The sequence below is a fragment of the Dermacentor albipictus genome, chromosome 3, assembly GCF_038994185.2.
Source record: "Dermacentor albipictus isolate Rhodes 1998 colony chromosome 3, USDA_Dalb.pri_finalv2, whole genome shotgun sequence".
Classification (NCBI taxonomy): Eukaryota; Metazoa; Arthropoda; class Arachnida; order Ixodida; family Ixodidae; genus Dermacentor; species Dermacentor albipictus.
The window spans coordinates 43,691,688-43,715,687 of NC_091823.1; the positions used below are offsets into that span (position 1 = coordinate 43,691,688).

The following is a 24,000-nucleotide window of genomic DNA, read 5'->3' on the forward strand; positions in this document are numbered from 1 at the left end:
CATGGAGAATGAAAGGGAGACCTAACAGAAAGAGAGTTTTTTTTTTCTACATTCAAGTATACCAGAGATAACATACCACAAGTACACTGTAAATATCACGGCAGCTGTTTTCTAACCACTTTTAATATCTGCCATTGAGTCAACTCCGCTTGAAATACTCGGCCATTCTGACCACTCTCATTCAAAATTATTCTGCAGCAGGGCACTTTTATTTCTCATTCAGAAGCAGCAGTCACTACACAAGAAAATGGAGCAGCCTCCTTTTCTTTTTCCTCTTCAATAATGTGCTGTTATCTAATCAAGAGCATCCCATATTTATGCCACCAGCAGAGTTGTTACCTGGAACTTAAATTAAATAATGCTGCCTATTAATATATAATTGCCAAGGAAAAACAAAAACAAATCAAGTTAGAAATTTTCTATGAATGCTTCCTTACAGGGGCTCTGCAACACATCTTAGAGACTCAGCCATTTCTTTTCTTTCTTGTTGTTCTGCTCCCATTGCCACTGCAAACACCTTTGTTCATACTCAATCACCACAACTGTGCTTGCAATAATACTTGAATAGTCATTACCAACCGTGTTCCACTCTTTTTTACTTCTTTTTGATTATTCAGCTGGTGAAGATGTGCCGGTGACCACCAATTTAAACAAACCCACTTATGGTAGTTTTCATGTTCAATGATGGCCCAGCAAGCATTGTGACAGCATGTTGAGAACAAGGTAGCATGAACGAGTGAGATGCCAGTAAGAGTAAACAGGGGTGTTTTGAAGTTTTCAGGCCCGAGACCATCACTATGCAAAACACTTGTGATCCGCAGGATTACTCAACAACATGAGAGAAGTACAAATAAGGCCCACATTGGTTGCCTTACCTGTTGGGAGATTTTAATCTCCTGTTGGAGGGATTGGTAAATCTCGCTGCGACTGACAGGAGCACTGTAAGCATCCTTTGGGTGGGATCGTGTCTCTGACAGTCGCAACATGGTGCGCACAACCTCACCAGCCTTTGCACCCATTCGCTTGGACACGGCCTGCACTACCAGCTGGTCTCTGCAATACATACGAGCGCAGCAGTGAGAAGCTGCTCAGAACACAACATGCAGCCAGTACATCCATACAACAAACCAGTGGTCTCAGTGCCTAACTGTAATGACAGCAAAGGCCTCTTTCTCAAGCTAGTCAACATTTTGCTCTAGTGCTGCTGTTTGTGGGCCACTGAACTTGAGCTTTTGGAGCACCAGACTTATTAAACAAGAGAAAGTTCGAGACACCTAAGGCATTTGCACAACTCAAAGGTCCAACTACAATGGTTTAGATCAGGGAAGGCATTTTTGGTCCTTCACTTTTATGGATACAAAGATTTCATGAGAGAAGCAAGAGAAATATTGGCTCGGATGCATGGGTGGCAGTCAGGGCTCACACATAACATATCATTCAAGATTCAAGGACTATTGAAGGATTTCAAGGATGCTGAAGGGAAAAATTCAAGGAGGGGGAAACAAACCTTATTCCTACATATACAGTGAAATATCATGAGATCTCCTTCTTAGTTGCAATTTCTTGCAGCTAAGCAGTTGCTGAGTTGAATACATGCTTCAGGGTGCTTTCATAAGTTGACTTTGGCAATGTGAGTTGAGTTGAGTTTAATGGCACATAAGCAGCTAAGGCTATCATGCGTCAAACACTAGGTATAAATTCTTTAAATGTTGGGTCACCTTCACCTTAGTGAGTCCTTGTCTGGGCAAGAGCCCGGAGGGTCTCAACAAATTAATTACAAACCTCGGCCTTCTTCTCAGAAATGAAAAGGTGGATGAGGTGTTCTGCAATATGTAGTGAAGCACATTGTAAGGTTTTAAAGTTTTATTAGAACTGCTTTTTTTAAAAAGCTAAAAACACATGATATATCAACAAGTGCATCTTCACCTAAAATCAAAGCTGGGTGAAAAGGAATGTATTCATTGCAAAACAGGGTAAAAACTTCTTCCTCAGTGGTTCAAGTTTTCTGCGTGAAAATAAGATGTGGTTTACTGTTAGTTAATCTTCACATGTTTCACAATATGGTTTGTCTTGCTTTGTTAGAATGAAGTTGTGTGTGAGGTGTGTGTGTCCTATGTGAAGACGGCACAGAATCACTCCTTTGAAACTTTCCTGGTGTGTGCAAGATTTACATTCGCCTAACACGGGCTTTAATAAGCGTAGTTTGTTGTTAACTTCGATGTTCTAAGCAGACTGCTGTTTTTCTCTTAGTTTATAATGTATTAACTTCATGCAGTTGTTCGGAGGTATGTTTATTTTTGTGATTTGTTTGTGTCGCGCTTGTGCCGCACATACATGATGTCAATAACTTATTGGCATGATTATTAGAAGCGTCCAAAAATTTTTATGCTTTCATTCCATTTTATTTTATCAATTTGTTTGCTGCAAGGCAAGGCAAAATGACGACGTAATGATCCTGATCTTTGCTTCTGAAAGTGCCTTTGCCTCGCTGCAGCAGCAGAAGGAGCAGCTAAAGTTACTTGTGTTAATGCCAAATGGCTGAAACTTTCCCCCAGCTTGTGGGGATTTGGGGAATTCGATGCGCCATTGTGCGGGTGCATTTAACCTGTCTGCAATCCCTACGTTACTGGCTCCTTGCTCCGAACTGGTCATCAGCGGTGGCGCTCCACTCGTGATGGTTCGCAGCGAGGGCAGAACTATGATGTCACGAAGCGGCCCCTGGTGGCTACTGTCGTGACGGTACCATGTCTTTTTCTCTTTGGGACTGCACTGGGTACGTACACGCTTCCTCTTGTCCGCCGACATTTTTGTGACTAGGACTGAGCTCACACATGGTGCCTTTGCCCGTGTGGGGAGTGCATGCCTCATGTTGATCCTGTCCCTATGCTAAGCCGAAGAACGGGTGCCTTGTGCTTGCGCGAGGTTGTATACCACACCGAGCCGCACTCATCGGAGGCCCAAGCCGAAGGAGATTGCCCGTGCTCTGGCGAGTTGGCCCATTGGTTATCGCGAGAGCAAGTAGCATAGCCGTCGGGACCTTTCCTAGCGGCATGTCTCAGATTGAGCCTGTGCTCTCACAGCGACGTGCTATAGGTGCTCTGACAGTATTTTTCGCCCTTGGTTGCAGGACCCCTTTGGTTCCCCGTCGTCCTGGGACCGGGCGTTTGTGCAGTGTCAGATGCCGTCGGATATAACAAACGGTTTCCGCTAACTCAGGGCGAAACTATGTTCTTGCGTGCGTGCTCGGTAGCCCCGTGTGGCCTGACCTCGACAGAAGCAAATATTTTCGACTATGAGCTATTTCTATCAACTGATAGCAAGCTCAGTGGTATGGGGCCCGAACTTGTTCATAATTGAGATTCTCTCTCAACAGCTCGTAAGTCAACCTCAACTGTCCTGACATACTCTCAGCTCGTGCACCATGCCTTAGTTTTGTGTTTCACTGCTTTAAAGAGTTTATTTTGGCTTGGATGAGGGACACCTGCATCTCGGCATCAGCCAACACTTCGTTTTTTTGCGCTCGAAACGGCAGCAGCACGCTCCCTTTCCCCTTCATTCCCCAATACTTAGGTCCTTTCTGTTCTTGTCCTCCTTCCACCACTCGTTTGCCTCACGGACCATTTGAAGCATCTTCTTGGTCAGTTGCACCGTCCACGTCCTATTCTTGAAACTCCCAAGGGGCCGCGAAAATGCCCGAATGATTGACCAGTTGGAAAAAATAAATGGCTGTCATTTACAGCCTTTAAGGCCTCAATTCGCCACAGGCACATTCGAAAACGCTCTGCAGGCCTGTCGGTACACGTATTAGGCATATTGGTGCTTGTACTGTGACAGGAAATACTGGGTGCATGCATGTATAATTAAGGAATACGCACTATGTCCCATGGCAATAGCCCCTTCCCATGTTTGTTATGCTTCCCTGTGATACTTTTGCGTATGCCTCACCAAGTAACATTTCTGTACAGATGCGAAGCTGACTTTCGGAAACCGGCATTATGCAACACACTGTGCTTTCCAAGCTTCTAAGCCAATCGTGAGGACCACAAAGGCGGAGTCCATGCCATTGCTGACAGCAGCGAATTCTTTCAATAAAAAAATGCGGCACCCAACGGCAAGAAGCTTCATAGTGAACTTCGAAACAGCTAAGCCTAGCGTTGCCGCAGTGGTGGCTACGGCTGCCAGCGGATCTGCGTGAGAGAACGCCGGTTCGAGGCAGCGAGGTAATCAAAATGGTAGCGGTGGTGGCTTTGATTAATGCCGTTTCAGACTTGTGGTCACGGCAAAATGTCTGGAAAATCGGACGGCGAAGAGTTCTTGCTAATGAAATTTCAGGTGTTCTGATACATTGACTATATGGAATATGTGGTGGTGCCGCAAAGCCGTCCAAATTATTGGGAATCCAGAAAGTCGGTCTTTGTGTGCACACTAAAACTCCTCCAGCAGACGACAGGGCATCAAAGACGATTCATTACGATTCCTGTTGAGCCAGCATTACCACGACTTCCGACCCTTCCAATAAAATTACAGCAAATTTTCTCTGATAGAGGCACAAATTCCCTGAGTTTTCCCTGAGTTTGTCTAGACTACTCAAAACCCCTGAGAATTCCCAGTTTTCCCGGCTTTTCCGCTTGGTAGACACCCTGAATGCCCAAGCACCCTTAGAAAATGTTGAGGGAATCTCTGCCATTTTCTCCCAGGTTACAGTGCAATAAAGAGCATGCACTGTCCCTCAGTGAAATCCTGCTCTCAATTATTTACTTGGTTTAATTGAGTTCAGGACACCAAGCTTAGAGAAATAGGGAAAAACACAGAGTAAAAAATTCTGGGGTTTTTTATGTACTAAAAACAAAAATTCCCTAAGTGCATAGGACATGGGTGTTGTTGCATTTAGCCCCCATCGAAACAAGGCCACCTCAACTGGAGATTGAACTCGAAACCTCGTGCTTATCAGTCCAATGCCACAGCCGCTAAGACACTGCAGTGGGTAGCAAAAAGAGTAAACCATAAGAAGTATTGCAGTGGTGATGTAAAGAGAGAATGAGAAGGGGTTGTTCGACACATGTTTACATCAACCAAGGCATTGGTTCCCACCTGAGGTGCTGGTGGAAGCGGTCGATGTTGACACGCCAGTACTCCTTTTCATCAGGCTGCTTCTCACCCTCGGGCTTCTCCATCTTTATTTTCTTTGCTGGAGGCTCTGCAGAAGGCTCACCTGTGTTTTGCTTCAGTAGGTACAATTTGACCTGCACAAAGAATAGAAGAAGGTGTTTTATAGCCAGCAACATGAAATATAGCAACTAGTTTACTTGGTCTCGCTTGTGCCTCCGAAGAAATTTGGAGAAAGAATAAACATTGGCTGCTTTGCATTTTCCAGCTCAAGTAAGCCACGCATGTGCTTCATGCACATGCCGTACAAATATCTCACATGTTCACACCAACAAGTTTGCACAATGTTGATTCAAAATCAAATCAAATTACATCCCAAAGCAACACATCGACTATGAATCATGCAATGCCTCAGTGGAAGGCTCCCGATTAATTTCGACCACCTGTGTTTCTTTACTGTGCACCTAAATCTAAGTACACGAGCGTTTTTGCATTTTGCCCCCATGGGAATGCGGCTGCTGCAGGCGGTAGGCAAACCCATAACCCTATGCTCAGCAGGAGAACACCAAAGCCACCGAGTCACTATGGCAGGTACAACGTTGATTAAGACAAAATGTCGCAACATGCAGCTGACATACTGAACACATAATCTCATATTTTAATGCAAGGTGCAGTTCAAGCTGTCTAAATGCCCTCAAAATTACAAGAAAGGTGAGATAGAGCAAAGGTTTGAATTTTAGCCCTGATGTTTGTTCAATTTTTTCTTAACCAAATAACTTCACTTTGAAGGTGCCAGCAAAAATAAATTATAATTCGCATTCTAAAGCTACATCTCAATAAAAATATTTCCACAGAGCCCTTGTACCTACTTCTTATCTGCTAAAAAACATGCCAGTTCTTATTTTACTTTTTCAGGCAGGATTAGTTGAGAACTGTTGGGTGCAGTACATGGAGTGCTATTCCAAACTAGCTTATTAGCTAGTCTCTCATAAGAAAAGAACATGAAAGTATCAGACAAGACGTTTTCAAAATTACTCCTTTAATACGAGACAAAGGATTCAAAACAAACAGGGGAAGCAATGTTTTGAGAATGGGCCTTATATTTATCATGTTAACCCCATAACTCCTGATGACGAGTTAGCTCATCGTAAATTTCTGGCAATTCTTGCAAAATTATTGCAAAAACATTTAAAAAGAGACAAAGCGTGAAATATGCATGTCTTGAAACAATTCTGCACTTCCAACATTTTTTTAGGTCAGCCGATCAGAGCAGGAGCAAATGTCCCTTGGGTTGCCCCGATGCTGGTTGGCTGACCTGACCATACTTCTAAAACTACGAACACATGTTGCCTACGACACTTATGGTTTCTGTCGAGTTCTCTGAAGGCTTCTCATCCTCTCCCTCCCCAACAACCCCCTCACCCTGGTCTCTCTTTTGGTGCAAAAGCACTACAGTCGAACCCGACTATATCGAACCCATTCACATCGAATTATTCTTTATATCGAACAATTTCTGAACACGGTATAGTTACAATAAGTATATATAGCAAAGGTTACACTTACATCGAACAAGTAGCGACTCCCTAGATATTGAACGTCAGGGTGGCAAAGTGCCCACAGAAGTTGGCTTTCCCTCGCGGTGTCGGGGAAACCCAGTGGCGCGGCTTCATCGAACCGCTCTCCCTACCATGACCACGCTGCATAAAGCGAGCCGTCGACACCCCCCTGCAAAAAATGATCCCGGTCCGCCCGCAGCGCTTGCTCAGACAGCTAATCAGAGGCTCTTGTACCCTCGTCGTGCAAGATGGCGCAAGTACGAGTTGTCTCGCTGCTTTTTGGCATCATTGTGTTTGCGCCTTGTGGGCCTTCTTCCGCAATGCTGCCGTGATGAAGCAGCAGAATTTGCCTTTCACCGTGAAGCTCGAAATCGTGAATCTGGTCAAACGCAATGAGAAGTCGGATGCCCTGCAGCGTACAAGATTCCGAGGAGCACTCTCAGCATGATGTTGAAGGATAAGGGGGAGATTAGGGCTAAAGCGGACAAACTCATGACCCAATGTCCATGGTGCCTGACGCGTACGCACAGCCATGTACAATTGGTACATCCTAAATTGCTTCAGACGTGCCGGCTTCTGCATGCCCGGTGACGACTGTAAATTCTGATGAGTGCGACGAAGCCGCTGCTGGTGTTGCCGAAGTTTGGACCGAGCTGTCAGAATTTCCGGAAGCCGTTGACGAATCGATGGTCGACGAGTTTGTGAGTGCAGATGATGGTACCGTGACCATGGGAGAGCCCGAAAACGAAGACTACATTGCCGACATCAAACCGAGCACAAGTGAAAGAGGGAACAATGAGGAAAGGAACGACAGTCCTTTGCCCACGTCCTCCGAGGTGATTGGTGCACTCGCACTAGTCCAGTGCTTGTGTGCGAATGTGGAAGGTTGCGGACTCAGCTGCTCGAACTCCTTAGACAATGCGGAGAAGTGCGTGCGTCGAAAACTGCCTGCGAAAATACAGGACTATTACATGTGAAACTGTGATGTGTGTGGTGCGCGACATGGTGCGGTGGTCGGGACTGACAGAAGCAGACGACAAGGAGTGCGCGCGCCCAGGTGAATTCCGTGCTGGAGGGGGAGAGAAAACAAAAACGCTGAAGAGCATCAGGCACGTGAACGCGCAGCACAAGAAAACCAAACAAGAAGAAAATGCCAACCAATTAGGAAAGACCACGGGGCGTCAGGCAGCCAATTGGAAAATGACTAATCGGCCAGAGCGGAAGAAAAGACGAGACGCAAGGGGGAGACGCCAGGAGAAGGTCAACCACCGGACCGGGAGTTGAAGACGGGCCATCGGGTTCCGGACCCGAGCCACCAGGACTTCACCCGACCGGGGCCTCCTGCCAACACGTTTCTGCGCGTCGCCAGTCTACCTGAGCGTGCAGCTTGCTGTTCAAGACCGGCGAGCTTCTGGGCCCGTGGGCAGGATGAGAGCAGTCGGGCTACGGGCTACGGGCCCGAGCTTTATGCCCAGCTGCCCGGCCAGAACGCCGACGCCGTCTGCTCGTGCCGCCAAGCCGCCTGCTTTCTATCTCCGAGCCAAAGCTAAGGTGCTCCGGTTGTCCGGTCAACCTTCCTATACCCCGACCTTTGGTGAGACCGGCACGACTCCTTTCATCAACTCGTCACCGCATCTCCACGTTGAAACTGTTATGCGTCCCTGCCATCGTGGCCAGCCCGGAATCGTGTATTGTTAACGTCATACAAGCCCTATGTGTGTTCCTTGCTGCGATGTCTACTTGAGTGTTTATTTTATGCATGCTTTCTATTTCCTTCCATTTACTTTATGCCTTTTGTTAATTTGATTAAAAGTCTTTGTGTATGTGTGTTTGAAACCAACGGCTTTATCCTCAATTAGGTTCTTGGAGGCTCCGCCTAAGAAAACCATCAGAACCTTTGAGTACAAGAACCTTGCATCACAGAAACTAAGCTGTTTCATCAATAAAGTGATTTTACAAACGGTATTTGCTTTTATGACATCCAATTCTTTAGCAGGCATATGTTGAATTATGCTCTATATCGAACTGATAGGCGTTGTTTTGCAAGTTCGATATAGTCGGGTTCGACTTACTAGCCTACTAACCTCGATTTCGCTCTCTACCTATCTGCGTAAAGCCTCTTCATACGCACGTTTCAGGTGCACAGTATCTCCTTTTCACACATACACCTATGTACGTATGTGTGAAATAAATATCGAAAGTGAATCGGGATCATCGTTGGAAATCTCTAAAGAAGGGGTTTGTCGTGTGAAGTGCAGCGAACAACAATGAGCTTGCTGACAGAAGCAGCGGGACTCGACCGACGATGAAGATGTAGCAAAGTGATTGCGACTGCAGCAACAAAGACGACAATATATGGTGTTAAAACATGCCAACGAAACTGTCAAAGAACAATAGAAGTGATTGGAGAATGACATAGCACAAGCATGCCAAGCGCGCTGCTGAAAAGAAACAGTGACAAGCCTGACTAGCCGCGGACATTGCATACCAACATCGCATGCCAAAGAAAGGTCTTTGGCAATGGTTGCAACGGCCATCTTCAAGAGTGACTTCGTCGACAACGCGTTAGACTTTGCGTGTTCCGTGTGTGACAGACTGTTGGCACAAGAATAACTTGGGCTGCATCATGGCCCCCATGTACAAGACCTTGGCTCTGGTCTTTCCCAATGTTGAAGAATTTTCTTCATTCAAGTCAAGTAGAACGTGCAAGTCTTCGCTCCCCTAAAGTGCCTTTGTACTCTGTGAGCAATGGGTATAAATATCTGCCCAAGCCTGCCCACCTCCCTCTGCTCAACTGTGTAGTGGAGCGCATGATTTCCCTTCACATACCATTCATGCAAGTGTGAAGGCTGCTCTACAACACTGGCCAGTACAGCGTGAAAGTAGGAAATGATCTTTGTGCAAGTCTGCAATCCTCGTTCTTCTGTGTCCACCAAGTAAACTTGTATGCATTATGCAACCCAGCGTGCATGACTCCATATAAAGTGTGCAATAAAAAAACAGTTTAAGAACAATATCGCGACTGCAAAGGATTGATTAGCGACCGGTCAAATAATGGCCTTGCAATACCTAACTAGGAGCAAGAAGATGGCTAATCTGGTCCAAGAAAATGTGCTTTAACACGGCATTACGTGGTTGGCGCAGCCAAACTGTCTGTAATGTTGTTTTTCTCTTCCTTTTCTTTTTCCTAGCGCGTCCCCCCATCCTCTTGCCGCTCTCTTCCCGTCTTCCAGCATTATCATTCCTGCAACATGCCTCGTAACATGAAGTGATAGTGCTCATTTTTTTTCAGTGTCTTCCTTTATAGCCAGCCGTCATGGACAATGATCACACGTGAGATTCCCTACTAATTAAACCTTTATATGTAACCTGCCCAGGATGACAAGGCTGCCTTTGACAAAATCAGGTCCAGCTATAGGAATGTTGGCCAGCCTTTCTGAGGCACCCTTTACACTTGTTTATATAACTGTTGTTTTAATTAAAATGCCGAAACGATTAGGTAAAGGTAAATGAATGTAATAGAAAAATAACTTGCTGCCAATGAGGATCAAATCCACATCTTCCACATCATGCGTACGATGCTCTGCCGACTGAGCTACAGCAACAGCTGTTCTCACATAGACATTCTTAAGTATTTGATGTTTTTGTACAACATCTGGCTCTCGGACTGCTAGCCAGTGCCACTCATGGTCATGGTGATGGAATGGGAACATTCCTTTAACAGCAGGTGTCACAAAGTATGCGACCATAGAAGCAGGCAAACTAGCCAATAAACCATTATGTGCTACCTGAAGGCACCTAAGCTGCCGTAGTTGAGGTGCTTGCTATGCAACAAACTATAAAACATTAATCGAGCCCATTGGTTTCCCTTCTTTGCCACTGTGGCCCATCAATCGCCATCACCATTGGGTGATAGCTACTAATCCTAGTGCCAGGTCTTGCACCCGTACACAAATACCCAAGAAAGGGAGCGGTGGCATAGCCACTACCATAGCTTAATTGGTACAGCATCACACACATAATACTGAATGTCTGGGTTTGGTTCTTACAGGTGGCAAGTTGTTTTTCCATCCACTTTCATTTCTCTTTGCCTTATCATTTCTATGTTTCAACCAAAACAAGTAACTTCCCCTGTGCTTTCCTTGGCTTCATATGGTACTGACTAACAAAAATTAGGTACCTTGGCTACCCCCTTCTTCTCATTCACGTAATGGAAAGCTCATATAGGTAGCTATTTGTGGTTGACATCAATGTTTTTCAAATCTTTGCTGAACGGTGCAGTCTAACAAACAGGACAGACTAAAACAGATGTTTCCAGGCTACACACTCGATGGAACTGCTCATCTCAAAAAATTGGATTCCCCGCTTCACAGCAAGGTCACAGGTTTGATTCATGGGTGTTGCAGCTGCACTCCAATGGGGTGGAATGCAAAACTGCTTGTGTATATTTAGGTATTGATGCACTTCAAAGAAAGCGATGTGGTCTAAATTTGTATTCCAGAGCCCCTACTACTCGCTCATTCATAGACCATGTGTTGCTTTGGAATGTAAAACACCCTAATGGGCATGGCAAAAGTGCTGTCATGAATACTGAACCAGCCATTCTGTTGTTACAGGTTAGTAAACTTGAAAAGCGCTTCAGAAGTGACAATAAGTTTATTATTGTTCTGCCATGCCTCGAAGTGCGTGCTTCTTGTGTCCTGGAATGATCTGTTTCTATGTTGTTGATGCTGTCGTCTGGTGATATTGAGCTTAAACTTGGTCCCAAAACAGTTGAAGAAATGCTCGCGGAAATTTTGGAAGGGCAAAAACTAATGAGTGAGGATATAAAACAAGTAAAAACAACACAAGCTTCCTTTTGTAACCAGTTAGAGGTCATAAACAAGAAGATATCGGAGATGGAATTGATCATGAGGGCTGTAAAGAAAAATGAATGGAAAATAGAGCGCCTTCAAACAGAAATTAACAACATCGGTAGAGCTCTACAGTACAGCCCGAAAGAATGGTTGATTTAGAAGATCAAAGTCATAGAAATAACTTAACTGTCTTTGGAATAACAGAAAGCACTAGTGAAACGAATGATGAATTAAAAACGAGAGTTCTGCGAGACATATTCGAGGAGAAACTTGGAGTAAAAGTCAGCACAGTTGAAAGAATTCACAGAATTGGGAGACAACGTACGAATAAATGTTGATCAGTTATTGTAAGATTTTTTTACTACAACGAAAAGGTGAAAATATTCCAGAACTGCAGAAAGCTAAAGTGCAGCAGTACTTTGGTTGCAGATTATTTTTCCGAGGTGACGCTACGAAAGCGTAAAAACCTTTAAGAAAGTGTGAAAGCTGAAAAGGACAGTGGAATGAAGGTACGCTTCGTGCGCGATAATATTTTGATTGACAACAACATGTTTATCTGGGACGAAGAAAAAAGGTGCCAAAAGAAGGCAGGTAAGGGAGGGTCAAGCTCGCGTACAACAGAGTGGCAAAGAGAAAACAAACCCAGGGATTTCAACTTGATTAATATCAACGTTCGTAGCCTAGCAAACAAGACCATCGAAATTGAACACCTTCTTTTGCAATACAAGCCGAATGTCGTTGTTGTTACAGAAACTTGGCTACTCCCCGAAATGAAAGACTGTGAACTAATCATCCCGGCTTATATCATGATCTGAAAGAACCGCGGAACAAGTGGTGGAGGCGTAGCAGTTGTTTGTAAAGAAGACATTGAACTGATCATTTTGGATTACTGCTCTAATACTGAAAGTATCTGGTGCAGAACAGTGGTTCTAGCCATTCTAGGCATTTTATTATTGCAGCTGTCTATCGACCACCCGATGCTCCTCTTTCATTTTTACAATGCCTTCAAGATTGTATGAATTTACCGGGAATAGATTGGGCTGATCTTGCAGTGGGCAGAACAGTTGTTGCACATTGTGAAGCTTTGTTAAACTTCACTTTCAGTTATGACCTCATGCAAATAGTTACTGAAAGTACTAGAGTTACACAGACCTCAGAATCCTTACTTGATCTTGTACCCATTTCAAGCAATGCACCAGATTGCAGCGTTTCCATCAAAGATGGACTTTCAGATCACAAACTGGTTTTGCTTTGTGTAAAGGAAGCCTTCCCGACGAAAAATTCAAAGAGACCAACTATCTATATAAGAGATTATAGCTATGTCGACGATGTTAGTATCTGGAACTTTCTTGAAATGTCATTGTACTCGTTCGACGGGGCAACTGACGTCAACATCTTGTGGAATAGACTTAGGAATACGGTGAACTACTGTATGCAAAAGTTTGTACCAAAACGAATCAAGGCAGTAAAGAAAGCGCAATCCTTGGATTAACTGCAATATAATTCAGCTTAAACGAAGAAAAAGACGTAGAAATAGGAATAAAGAGAGGAACAAAATGGAGATTTCTCAGCTTTCCCAAACCCTTAAGCATATGCTTGTGACGGCAAAGGAACACTTGTACTTGCAGGCATTACCCAATTCCATGAGAAACTCACCCCAACGTTCTTGGTGTCACCTTGCCTTGTCGCAGGAACAAATACAATATGTCTGTATTGATGGCAACATAATTAATGACTGCACACAAATTGCTGAAAGATATAATGAATATTTTCATTCTGTGTTCGCTCCATCGGAACCATCTTCCAGTGACTTTGATGAGAATCGCACTGAGGGTATGTTGCTTATGCCAGACATTGTTTTCTCTGAGGCAGGAATATTTGCACTACTCCTTAACATAGAGAAAAAAATCAGCCAGTCCTGATGGTATCCCAATTGAATTTTTAAAACAATATGCGGAATGGATATCTAAGTATCTGTATCATTTTTAAGGCATCCCTAGAGCAGCACAAATTGCCATCTGATTGGCTGACTGCTAGAGTTGTCTCTATCTATAAATCTGGCGACAGATGCAGTATCAAAAATTACAGACCTATTTCAATTATCTCCACATGCTGCAAGATTATAGAGCATGTGATATCAAAAAGCCTACTCCATTACATCAAAAATGATAACATCTTTCTTCCTAACCAACATGGTTTTAGGCAAAAATTGTCAATGGTTACCCAACCAACGGTCTCCAAAACCATACATAATTTTTCAAGCTTACTTAACGAGAAAGGTCAGTTAGATGCTGTTTGCATCGATTTCCCAAAAGTGTTCAACCACGTTCCACACCCATAACTTTTTGATAAGCTGCTTAGTCTCAACGTAAAACATTAACGTTATCAAATGGATTCAATCATATTTAGTGAGAACACAGTTTGTGGAAGTGAATGGCGCGAAATCCGAAGTGTTACTTGTAATGTCAGGAGTCTCTCAGGGATCGGTGCTAGGCCCTGTCCTTTTTCTTAGTTACATAAATGACATTGCAGACAAGATTAACCCTGTTATCAAAGCTCGATTTTTTGCGAACGACTGCTTAGTGTATACCACAGTATCCAGCCGCAATGACCAGATCACCTTAAATTCCACATTAAAAAGTATGAATGACTGGTGCAATACGTGGCAAATGAAAATAAACTGCAGCAAGACTATGATAATAAGGGTAACCAGCAAGATTAAGAATATACACTCCTTTCATTATGAGATAGATGGTAAGGTCATAAGCTCTGAAAATCACATTAAGTACCTTGTAATTACCAAATTCCATATCGAGTGACCTCAACTGGAAAACACATAACATATGCTCATCAGCTGGAAAAAAGCTCTGGCACTTGAGGCGAAAGTTAAAACTTGCTCCTCAACAAACTAAATTAGCTGCATATTTAACGCTTGTTCGTCCTACATTAGAGTACATGAGCGTTGTGTGGGATCCATTAAACAAAAATCCGGTAGATAAAATTGAAAAAATTCAAAGAAAAGCGGCAAGCTTCATCTTGTCAAAACATTGTTCAACTGACTCCGTAACTGAAATGCTCGGGAAGCTCAACTTACCTCCTCTTTCAGAACACAGAAGGATAGCTAGACTAAAATTTCTTTATCTGATTCGCCACGACTGGTTTGATCTTACTACACAGGAGTACATAAAACAGCATCTGTCTCGAACAGTAAGGAGCAGCAACCAAGAGCAAATTCAACCCATTTCAGCATGAACAGATGTACATAAGTACTCGGTTTTCCCCAGAAAAATAGAGGAATGGAACGTGCTGCCACATGAATTACTAACAGTAGACAGTGTATATAAATTTGAAGCCACACTAACAAATTTTTTTAGCTCAGCTAGAAATACATGGCTACTACTTTAATAATGGTAATTTGTCTAATTGACTTATGTTCCTGGTTGTAATATGCATGTTTAATACAGTGGCTGTGGTACATTTGATGCCACCCTGATGTAATTTGTCTTTTGCTTCTTCTTGCCTTGCATTGAGCCTTTTCCTGTGTATATGCCTCATTTGGTCTGTTCTAGACTGTGGCAGCACTGCTATCTTGTTTCGTTTGTCTTGCAACCATCTTGTGACTGGCTTCGGCCAACAGTATTTATAAATAAAAATAATAATTTAAGTGTTCCATGGCTAAGTGAAAGCCGTCAGTCAGTAGTGGCTGACCTTCCATGGCATGATGAGGACAGCTAAAACAAATTGAACAAGTGATCGAGCATGTCATGCGTAGTGTGCATAAAAAGGACTCGTGAACATGCGTCCTGAGATGTTTCTGTCTTCTTTACTTGTCACAAGATATATCATAAGAAGCCAACAAACACTGACACCAAAGACAACATAGGGGAAATTACTTGTGCTTAATAGATGAAATAAAGAAACTATAAATTAATGGAAATGAAAATGGATGAAAAAAATAACTTGCCGTGGGTGGGGAACGACCCCACAACCTTCGAATTGTTTCCCCTATGTTGTCCTTGGTGTCAGTGTTTGCTGGCTTCTTATCATATGACTAATAAAAATCGGGCCCCTCGGTTAACGCACTTACTTCTCGTTTATTACTTATCACAAGGTATTTTTTTGGCATATGTCAAAGCTTCCATTCGGGAGGATTCATATTTAGCAAAATCGGCTGCTGGGTCTGTTCAGCTCTCCTTAAAAAGTATGAGGGTGAACTTTGGTATGACACGCTGTGAATATCTCTAAAAGGGGCAATAATGTACTACACTACTGCAACCAGGTTATTCCCTCTTAACAGTATTAAACTGCAGTGGATCAGCTGAATTTAACAATATGCTTTGCAGTTTAATTTTATCGAATGGCAACAGAGAGGTGAACTGACCTCTGGGATCTTGTACATGACATCATCAGGCATAATGAGAGAGGGAATCTTTGAAGCTGGGGCGTCCGGGTCGGGATATGGCACTCTGCACAAGAAGCTGGTCTTGACAAGGTCTACAAATTTCTGCTTCACATCCTCCGCGGTGCCAGCTCCTGGAGCAAGGACATAAGGTTTTAATGCAAAACTTTGAAACAGTGCCCACACCTGCCAGCCATAGAATTCGAAAAACACTACCAGTGGAAGACCAAATGAATTAAAATTTGTTGAAGAATACCAGAAGCATTTTATTATTCAATATGTTTACAGTTTACTATAGATTCGCAATTTTTTTTTTTTTTAAAGGGAAGCTAAGAACCTGCACCCTGCTCTATATAGTCAAAGCAGCAATGGTCTGTGCTGCTGACCAGTAGAAATGTCTATGAAGTTTATGAATGCAATAAATGGCTGTCAAAGATTTGATTGTCGTTATATATACATCGGCTCTATCAGCTGATGTTGCTGCTGTACAGCTGTTCCAAGAAATTGGGCCACAAGAAATCGCTCAGCAACTGAATGTCTTTTTTTTCCAGTTCTTTTTCTTTTGCCTCAAACAACATGCAAGCAAAAAATTGTAAAATATTTGTGTCAATACGACCATCATAAATGAGAACTAACAATCAGGCATTTTACGATACAGTTGCAAAAGCTCGCAGGTATAAATGTTCATGATTGCAAAGTCTGCATATTTCCCACCTTATAAGCTTTTGCTAGAAATACTTTTAAGAGAAATGGTTCTAGGCATGCTGAAGCCTCAATTACAGAAATAACAAGACCGACAGAATAACAGAAGGCAGAAGCTGATGAAGTACTCGATGTGCTACTGGCAACCTAACATGCAACCTTTTCAAGTAGGAAGATGATATAGTGACCAGCGACAGGTCCATCAATCACTTATAGGGACAATAACGAGAAACACTAGTAAATTAGCCTAGACTCATGTAGCATTCTTCCAAGACTTCATGTCCATTAATTTCATGCTAGGAGATTGACTACCAGAAGAATTTGGGCAAAATTTTCATATCTTTTTTTAAATTCTGCAGCAACACCACACCCCAGTATGTCAGTGTGATGTCATGGACTTCAATGCATCTTGTCATATTTGTGCTATTATGGCATTGTTAAAGTTCTCAAGACTTGATAAGTTCAGTCTCTGGCTATTTTTGAATACCATGTACTACATCTTGTAGTCCAGAAAATTACCAACGCCAAAGTAGAATGGAATTCTGGGGTTTTACATGCCACAACCATGATCTGAACCATGATAATTGGATTAGAAAAACTTTAATAAAAGTCCTGCAGGACGCACGTCAGCACGCAGTTGGCGTTTCCCACGCAGGGACCGACAGGGAGTACCTGGCGGCCGCTGCGCGAGCCTGCTGGACGGCCCAGTGCTGGTCTTGTAGGAGCGGGCTTCGTATGGTCTTCTCCTACTTGTCGGAGGTAGAATCGGGTGGAGCGTACTCCGGATTAATTTTGACCACCAGGGGATGCATCTTTAACATGCCCTCAATGCACGGGAGTCAATGCCGTCAAAATATAGAGCAGAGTGGAGAGAGCTGGTGCAAGAACTTCAAAGTGGCGGTGCCACCCATCTTTCATTTTTGCATCTTACCTGGCGTATCAAGTCCTCTGTTATGGTAAGAGTGATTTTTTTGGTATTTTAGGTGCATCTCCATCTCAAATAGTACTTCCACTTAAAAGACTACAAAACAAAGCCCCTATCCCCATCTCGACATGAAATTTACTTTCCACAAGTGCATCCGTGTTAATATATTAACGCAGAGTATCATCAGTGAGTGATTTGTTCCAACATTAACTAGGAATTCTTGTGCACAAACGTAAAAATCGTACCTTTTCATTGGATGCGTTAAAAAGGTCAATTATTCATCTCGAAACCATTAGGTACACTTTGAACGAAACCTTTTCTTTGTTACCACTTGAGTGCATTAATTGTGGCATGCGTAGTGTCGCATTTGTTGCTGTTCGAGTCTTGGAATTGCATACCATTAAGTACTAAGCGATCATTCTCAATTACGGTGTTTAATAAGCTTTACTTCCTTTATTTTATACCATTAAACAGCATGTAACAGCTATTCTGTATAGCTATATTTTGCTGTGTTCTTCATAGTTCCGTATCACTACGTTCTCTGCGTTTATATTCTTATGGTGTATGTTATTCATTTAAATTTGCTGTGTTTATGATGTTACAACAAATGCAGTGTTTTTATGTCATTATCTGTATTTACCTCCACTCATTTTCTAACAGGAGGTGTGCGTGCTAGGGATTTACTTCTGAATAAATCCCTATGCATGTACTTAGAGAGCAACTTCAATCTGTTCTTCTTGACTCTCCAAGACTGCCCGGCGTGCTGCATATGCAACATTCATCGGCTCAAAGCACCTCTATGGCGAGTCAGGCACGAATAAACGAGGAGACCCAGTTACTTCGTGAATAAAGTTTGACTCGATGTGATGTACAGGTGAGGCTCACCAGTAACAAAGGCAGTAAATGCAAACAGAATTTATGTAAAAAGTTTGACGAGTTACCGTGACATAGAAGCAAAGTGTGAATGGCAGTCACAAATATTGGTAGCAGACAATAAATGCAGTGGCAGAGGTGCACAATACTTAAAATGCTGACCCCAGTAAGCCGCTTGTGGGAACAATGTGCATATGGTATGCGCTTAAATACGAGTAAAATGCGTATTAAATGTGATCTGCTGAACGCACTTGAGGAATGCCATTGGCATAAAAAACAACAAGAAGTCAAAAACTGTTCAATCTTTGTATCTAGGATTAGATGTACATTACATGAGAGCATGTGGCAGGCAACATGCCTTTGTGCATGATGCACATTGTGACCTGCATTTTTTAACGGCTATGGACGCTGAAATCATGATTCAAAGGGGAAATAGGAATGGTATGGCCACCTGTGAGAAGAAACACGACCATAAGAACATGCAAATGCAGACTGAAGGTGACGAGCAACAATGAATCCAGCTTTGCAAAACTAACCTTGTAGTCTTTCCAGCACTTTCTGGAGGACAAGGGACATACACAATCTGCCGTTCAGCAGCACCTCCTCAATAATGAATTCGCCTGCGTCACCATACCTGTAAACAATACACAATATGAGCAAGGGTTTCATATTGTTGAGTTTGAGGACAAATGGCTTTACATTCTGAACCACAATAAATAAAATAAAGGGATGGAATGTTTACCACTTACAGCATTTTTGTGCAGTATATGTAACGCGAATATCGGAGCATACATAAAACGCGGTCGGCGTTTATGGAGTACTTGACAGTTCCCTTGGGATGAGCCTCGAAATCCACAAGATTCTGATGAATCAGGACCATCAAAGACTTCTTGATCTACGTAACAAAAGCAGTATGAACGTCAGAACGCGCAAGCAAACTTTAGACTGTCCGAGTGGTTCCGTTTGCGTACCTTGGCAAGTGGCAGATTGGTTGATCTTGCTATTTCGCCCAAACTTCTCCATGACACTTTAAGAAGACATTCGCCGACGGACTGCACAACGGAGCCAAAGTGGTCTTTAAGTATTATGGAGCAAGCTCTGATCTTTACGTGCGACATTGTCCTGAACTTTCATTTATAGCCGCCAATGGTCCGCACGCGCCCGCACATAAGCATAGACCCGCATAGCCCGTCGAAGCAAGCTCGGGCAAACCTCCTGCTATTTTGACGGGGGCCGCTACGATCGCTGCTGCAGTGACGTCTGATAGATCGACGTCTCGAGGCAATATTGTAAGCGCGGAATAACAAGGAGGAAGTTTTTTTTTTTCTCCATACCTGTAAGGTGCAGTTCTTACGTAGCTGCATGCAACCATAGTTTTATGCTAGTGCTGCCCTCTGCTACTTCCGTTCGGCGCTGAGATAACATGCCATTCTATGGATATGCACATGGAGGAAGAAAGTGCACAAGCGACGCCTGGCGCGCGTATTTCGACTCGGGGGAGTAAAACCATGGTAAAACCATACGTAAAACCACGCACGTTCGCCTCACACAAAACGCATTGAAGTAAGTAGTGCTGTCGGAGTATCTGCATGTACCTGTGCGGTAGCTTCTGACTACTCGCTTTCAATCTTTCAGCGCGGCTCACATGAATTTGACGCACGTACACGGAAGAGCCCCGTGATGGTGCACTGCTGCTGTTTTCCGTTTTGCAAGTCGCCCTCTGGGAAAACTTCGCGTATGTCTTACCACCAGCTTCCTGGCGACAGAGAGCTATGCGACAAGTGGGAGAATAATATTTCAAGGGGAAATTAATTGCCAACGACAAATTGCCTCTGCACCAGGCATTTCCTAGACATCGCCTACACTCTCGACTGCAAAATCAAGAGGCGGCTTCCTGGTGGCGTGTGAATGTCTGCAGGTTTTTGTTTTATTTCGCACTGCAGCAAGAGAGATGTACTTCCGTTTCGTCTGCTTGTTCTCACGTCATGCGGTCGCGCGCGCAGACACCGAAACCAGGGTTTACCGAAACTATGTCATTTTCGACCGTGTCCCAGCGCGGGATCAGCTCTGTGATCCACTTGTGCCTGCCTCAGTATTCGTGTAGCACTCACTTATACCGCTAGTCGGGTGTCCTCGTGTATAGCGCGCAAAAACGTGCGCTGTGCGAAACCAGACAATCACAACCAATCATAACAGATCGCGCGCGACGCCGTCAGCGGAAGTGCGCCTGCAAAGAAAGCGAGGAGAAAAAAAAATTGGCAGTGGCTTAGCTCGGCTATGCCAGGATATACATAGTGAAAGCTAAGGCATAGCATGGTTAGCCTTGGTTAACCTTGATTGCAAGTCCAGGTCAGTCTGGTTGTCTGGCTATGTTGCGGCGTTTAGCCAGTCGTTCGGTGCGCTGTTAGCTTGTGTCCTGGGCGATTCGTTTCCTCTTCATCTCGTTCCGATGTCGATTCCAGGCCTCCTGCTTATCAGAATTGTCGCCGTCCATACTGTCGCCGCCTCAACTGTGGTTGCGGCGCACGCAAGCTCTCCTTTTAAATCCTCCGACATGTTATCAGGCATGCGACACAGCTGGCGAAGCCAGCGGAAGCGAGCGCAACGACGATGAACGCGGTGTGACGAGCAACGCGGTGTGACGTCATGTGCCTCCTCTGAGCACCGCCAGGGCGAAATCGTAAGTTCGCGGCCAGTAAAGCTTTCGCTTTAAAATGAAAGCGGGACCCGTGACGTATGCGTCACGCGTTCCTCGAGGTCCGATATGGGAGAACACAAGGAAGGAATTTCGCTTGCGGAGGCTAGACGGGGCGAGTGGAGATAATTAGAGACATTTAGCTTGTCAGCTATTCCGGTAAACGGGAGTGATTTGGGCGGATTGCCGGATTTGCTGGGGCGTAAACGTGAGTGGCCAGAGCTGTGCAGCCGCCTGGTAGCGTAGAATTCAACCAGCAAAGAGCTGAAACTGCAGTAACCCATTACATCCTGCTTCGCTACTCGTGCAAATTTTTGGCATTTACGCCACTGTCGAAAATGTGCACCAGCAGCTAAGCAGAACATAATAATTAGCATTGTGTTTGTGTGGTTGAGCTTTGCGCAACCAGTTGGCGCCATTAATCCGGCCGCTCACGTTTACGCCCCCGCTAAACCGCCCGCGCTTGCCGGAATACCGGACACGCTAAAAGTCTCTAGTAGCTCGACTGAAATATTTATATCTCGGCTATTAATGAGCCCATTAAACAAAAAATTGCGGTAGGACGCTCCCTAGAGGACTTGTAACAACTTCCAGCGTATAACCAAAATGTGCTATGGGGCCTGGTACGTGAGGGGCCGTTTAAACACACCATACAGAGAAGTGGGGATAACTCGCCAAGAAAGGCATCTTTAAATATGCTTCGCATAAAAAGTCACAAGCCTGCGCGGCACACCCAGCACAGTCACAGCGTAAGCTGATGGTTGGTTGGTTGGTAAGCAGCGGTTGGTTGAGCCTGATGTTGCCTGGTTGTAGCCGCACGCGTAGCTCTACGATTCGCTTTTTTCAGAAGCGGTTCGTACCTTGTCAGGAGGCGCCACGAAGTACACCGAAGAGTAAACACAGGTATCTACACTACGCAGCGCACATGTCACACTCCTTGACCGCCTTGACCCGTGGCACGTTTCAATGCAGTTGAAGACGATGATGATTTATTGGCATACTCTTTGATACGGGGCGGTAACAAACAGTCACCTAGCCTACTTGAGTTAACCAGGCCCAGCTGCGTGCAACATGCAACTGCTACACGCAACCATAGAGTTTCCTACAATACACTAGAGGTAACCCTGGCGCTGCAGTCATTGACCCACCATGGGAATGATGGAAAATACATGGATTTGTCTGATCTCCGTGCTGTGGATTCAGACGTTCTTGTGGCTTTGTATATTACGCTTTACAAGCCTTCATTGTCTTAAATTTAAGAGCAATCTAAAGAGCAAGCTCTTCGAAGTGCAGGACTACACTGGAAAACTTTATTATGGTCCTGCCGGATGCGCTTAGCACGTAGCGGGCGCCTCTCACGTAGGGACGCTTCGAAGATGCACAATTGTTACTACTTGTAACGATTGAGCTTGTTGAGGTGGCCAAATCGAAACGCGCCAAGCGTCTCAAAGCACTGGCATGCACGCGATATTCATAAGGGCGTTTCACATCGCTTGTCGATGCATGCGTCTGTGGCTTACTTCAATAAAGAAGGAAAAGCGTCTGTGGCCTAATGGTTTCAATATCAGGCATCTGCGCTAGAGGTCATGTGTTCGAATCCTGCCGTTCGACAATTTAATTATGGTTATTAGATTATTAATTGCGCAGTACATTGGTGAAAATCTTTATGTTTATTTGATTATTTATTACGCAGTACAGTGTTGAAAATGAGTTTGCAAAGTCACAAAGCCATTTGACGTAAAGCCAGAAGGATGAAGTTTAGGCAAATCCACGTACCTCCCATAATTCCCATGTTCGTGCAACCGCTCCCATTGCAGTTGCCGTAGACACTAGCACCAGAGTTCCCTCCAGTAATTATTGTATGAAACTCTCTGCATGCAACTGCTGCATGTCGGGACACATGGTGAAATACAACGCAACTGCAATGCAGAGTTTGCACGTATCGACGCTATGCGGCGTGCATGCCTCATCGCGTGACAAGTGTAAAGTACACTGTAACAAGTGGCACGATTCGATGCTGCTGCAGATTGATATCCCTTTTGAAACGCGGCGGTGACAAGCAGTCATCTAGCCTGCTTGATGTAATAAAATATGCTATGCATGTTTTCTTGTAGCATTTTTGTTTACGTATCATTCTTCTTTTTCTTCCTCAAGACAATCCATCCATTTCTTGGCCAATCCCTCATGGTGGGTAGGAGCCACATACTTGACTGGAAACACAAGCTACCTTGTAACCCATGCAACTGCTACATGGCGTGCCACCTGGTGTAATAATATGCAACTGCAATGCAAAGTGCGCATGTATTGATGCTACGCAGCACGCATCTCGCATCGCACGGCAAGTGGCACGATAATGCTAATGATGATGATGATGATGAGCTTGGTGATTTGTTGCCATCCCCTATGAAACAGTCACCTATCTTGCTTGATATAATCAAGTATTCCATACATGTGTTCATGGATGGATGGATGGAAAAACCACTCTTCAGTGTTGTCCTTGTCACTATGTAACGCGGACCAACGCCAGAGAATATGACTAAGATCTATGGTGTTACATTTATCGCATGTTGTAGGTGTAGATAACTCCGGATAGATCGTGATTAGAAGCGGGTTCGGATAGATTCTTGTTTGCAAAAGCCTTAGCGTAATGTTAATGGCCTGAGCTCTATTTAGTTTACTCTGCCGAGGGAAAACACCCTGCGTCCTATATGTATAAGGGCTTGGTTAGTTCGTTGTTCATTCTAGCATTTTTGTAGATCTCCTTAATCTTCTTCCTCGAGAGAACCCATTTCTTGGCCAATCACCCATAGCGGGTAGCAGCATGGCGATAGCTGCGACGGACACCGGCTGCGGCTGCGGCGGACGTCATCGTCTACCGAAACGGCTGT

The 24,000-nt window shown here is 44.1% G+C and overlaps 2 protein-coding genes across 3 annotated transcripts in view; one reads left to right on the forward strand and one right to left on the reverse strand.

Moving 5' to 3' along the window:
- The window catches only part of Polr3C (RNA polymerase III subunit C), a 37,466-nt gene extending 17,824 nt beyond the window's left edge, over positions 1–19,642 (reverse strand). Inside the window, exons 1-6 of one of the 2 annotated variants that reach the window (XM_065432618.1) lie at positions 19,389–19,642; positions 19,167–19,312; positions 18,954–19,051; positions 15,900–16,051; positions 5,068–5,243; positions 876–1,053 (exon numbers count right to left, since the gene is read on the reverse strand). In XM_065432618.1, the coding sequence (XP_065288690.1) occupies positions 876–1,053; positions 5,068–5,243; positions 15,900–16,051; positions 18,954–19,051; positions 19,167–19,312; positions 19,389–19,535 (897 nt within the window). In that variant the 5' untranslated portion in view covers positions 19,536–19,642. The remainder of the gene's footprint in view (positions 1–875; positions 1,054–5,067; positions 5,244–15,899; positions 16,052–18,953; positions 19,052–19,166; positions 19,313–19,388) is intronic. The other variant, XM_065432619.1, reaches the window with a different exon arrangement.
- Positions 19,643–19,853: 211 nt separating this feature from the next.
- The window catches only part of LOC135902510 (acetylcholinesterase-like), a 42,495-nt gene continuing 38,348 nt past the window's right edge, over positions 19,854–24,000 (forward strand). The window contains exon 1 of the mRNA XM_065432616.1: positions 19,854–19,980. The gene's annotated coding sequence lies outside the window, so the exon portion shown is untranslated. The remainder of the gene's footprint in view (positions 19,981–24,000) is intronic.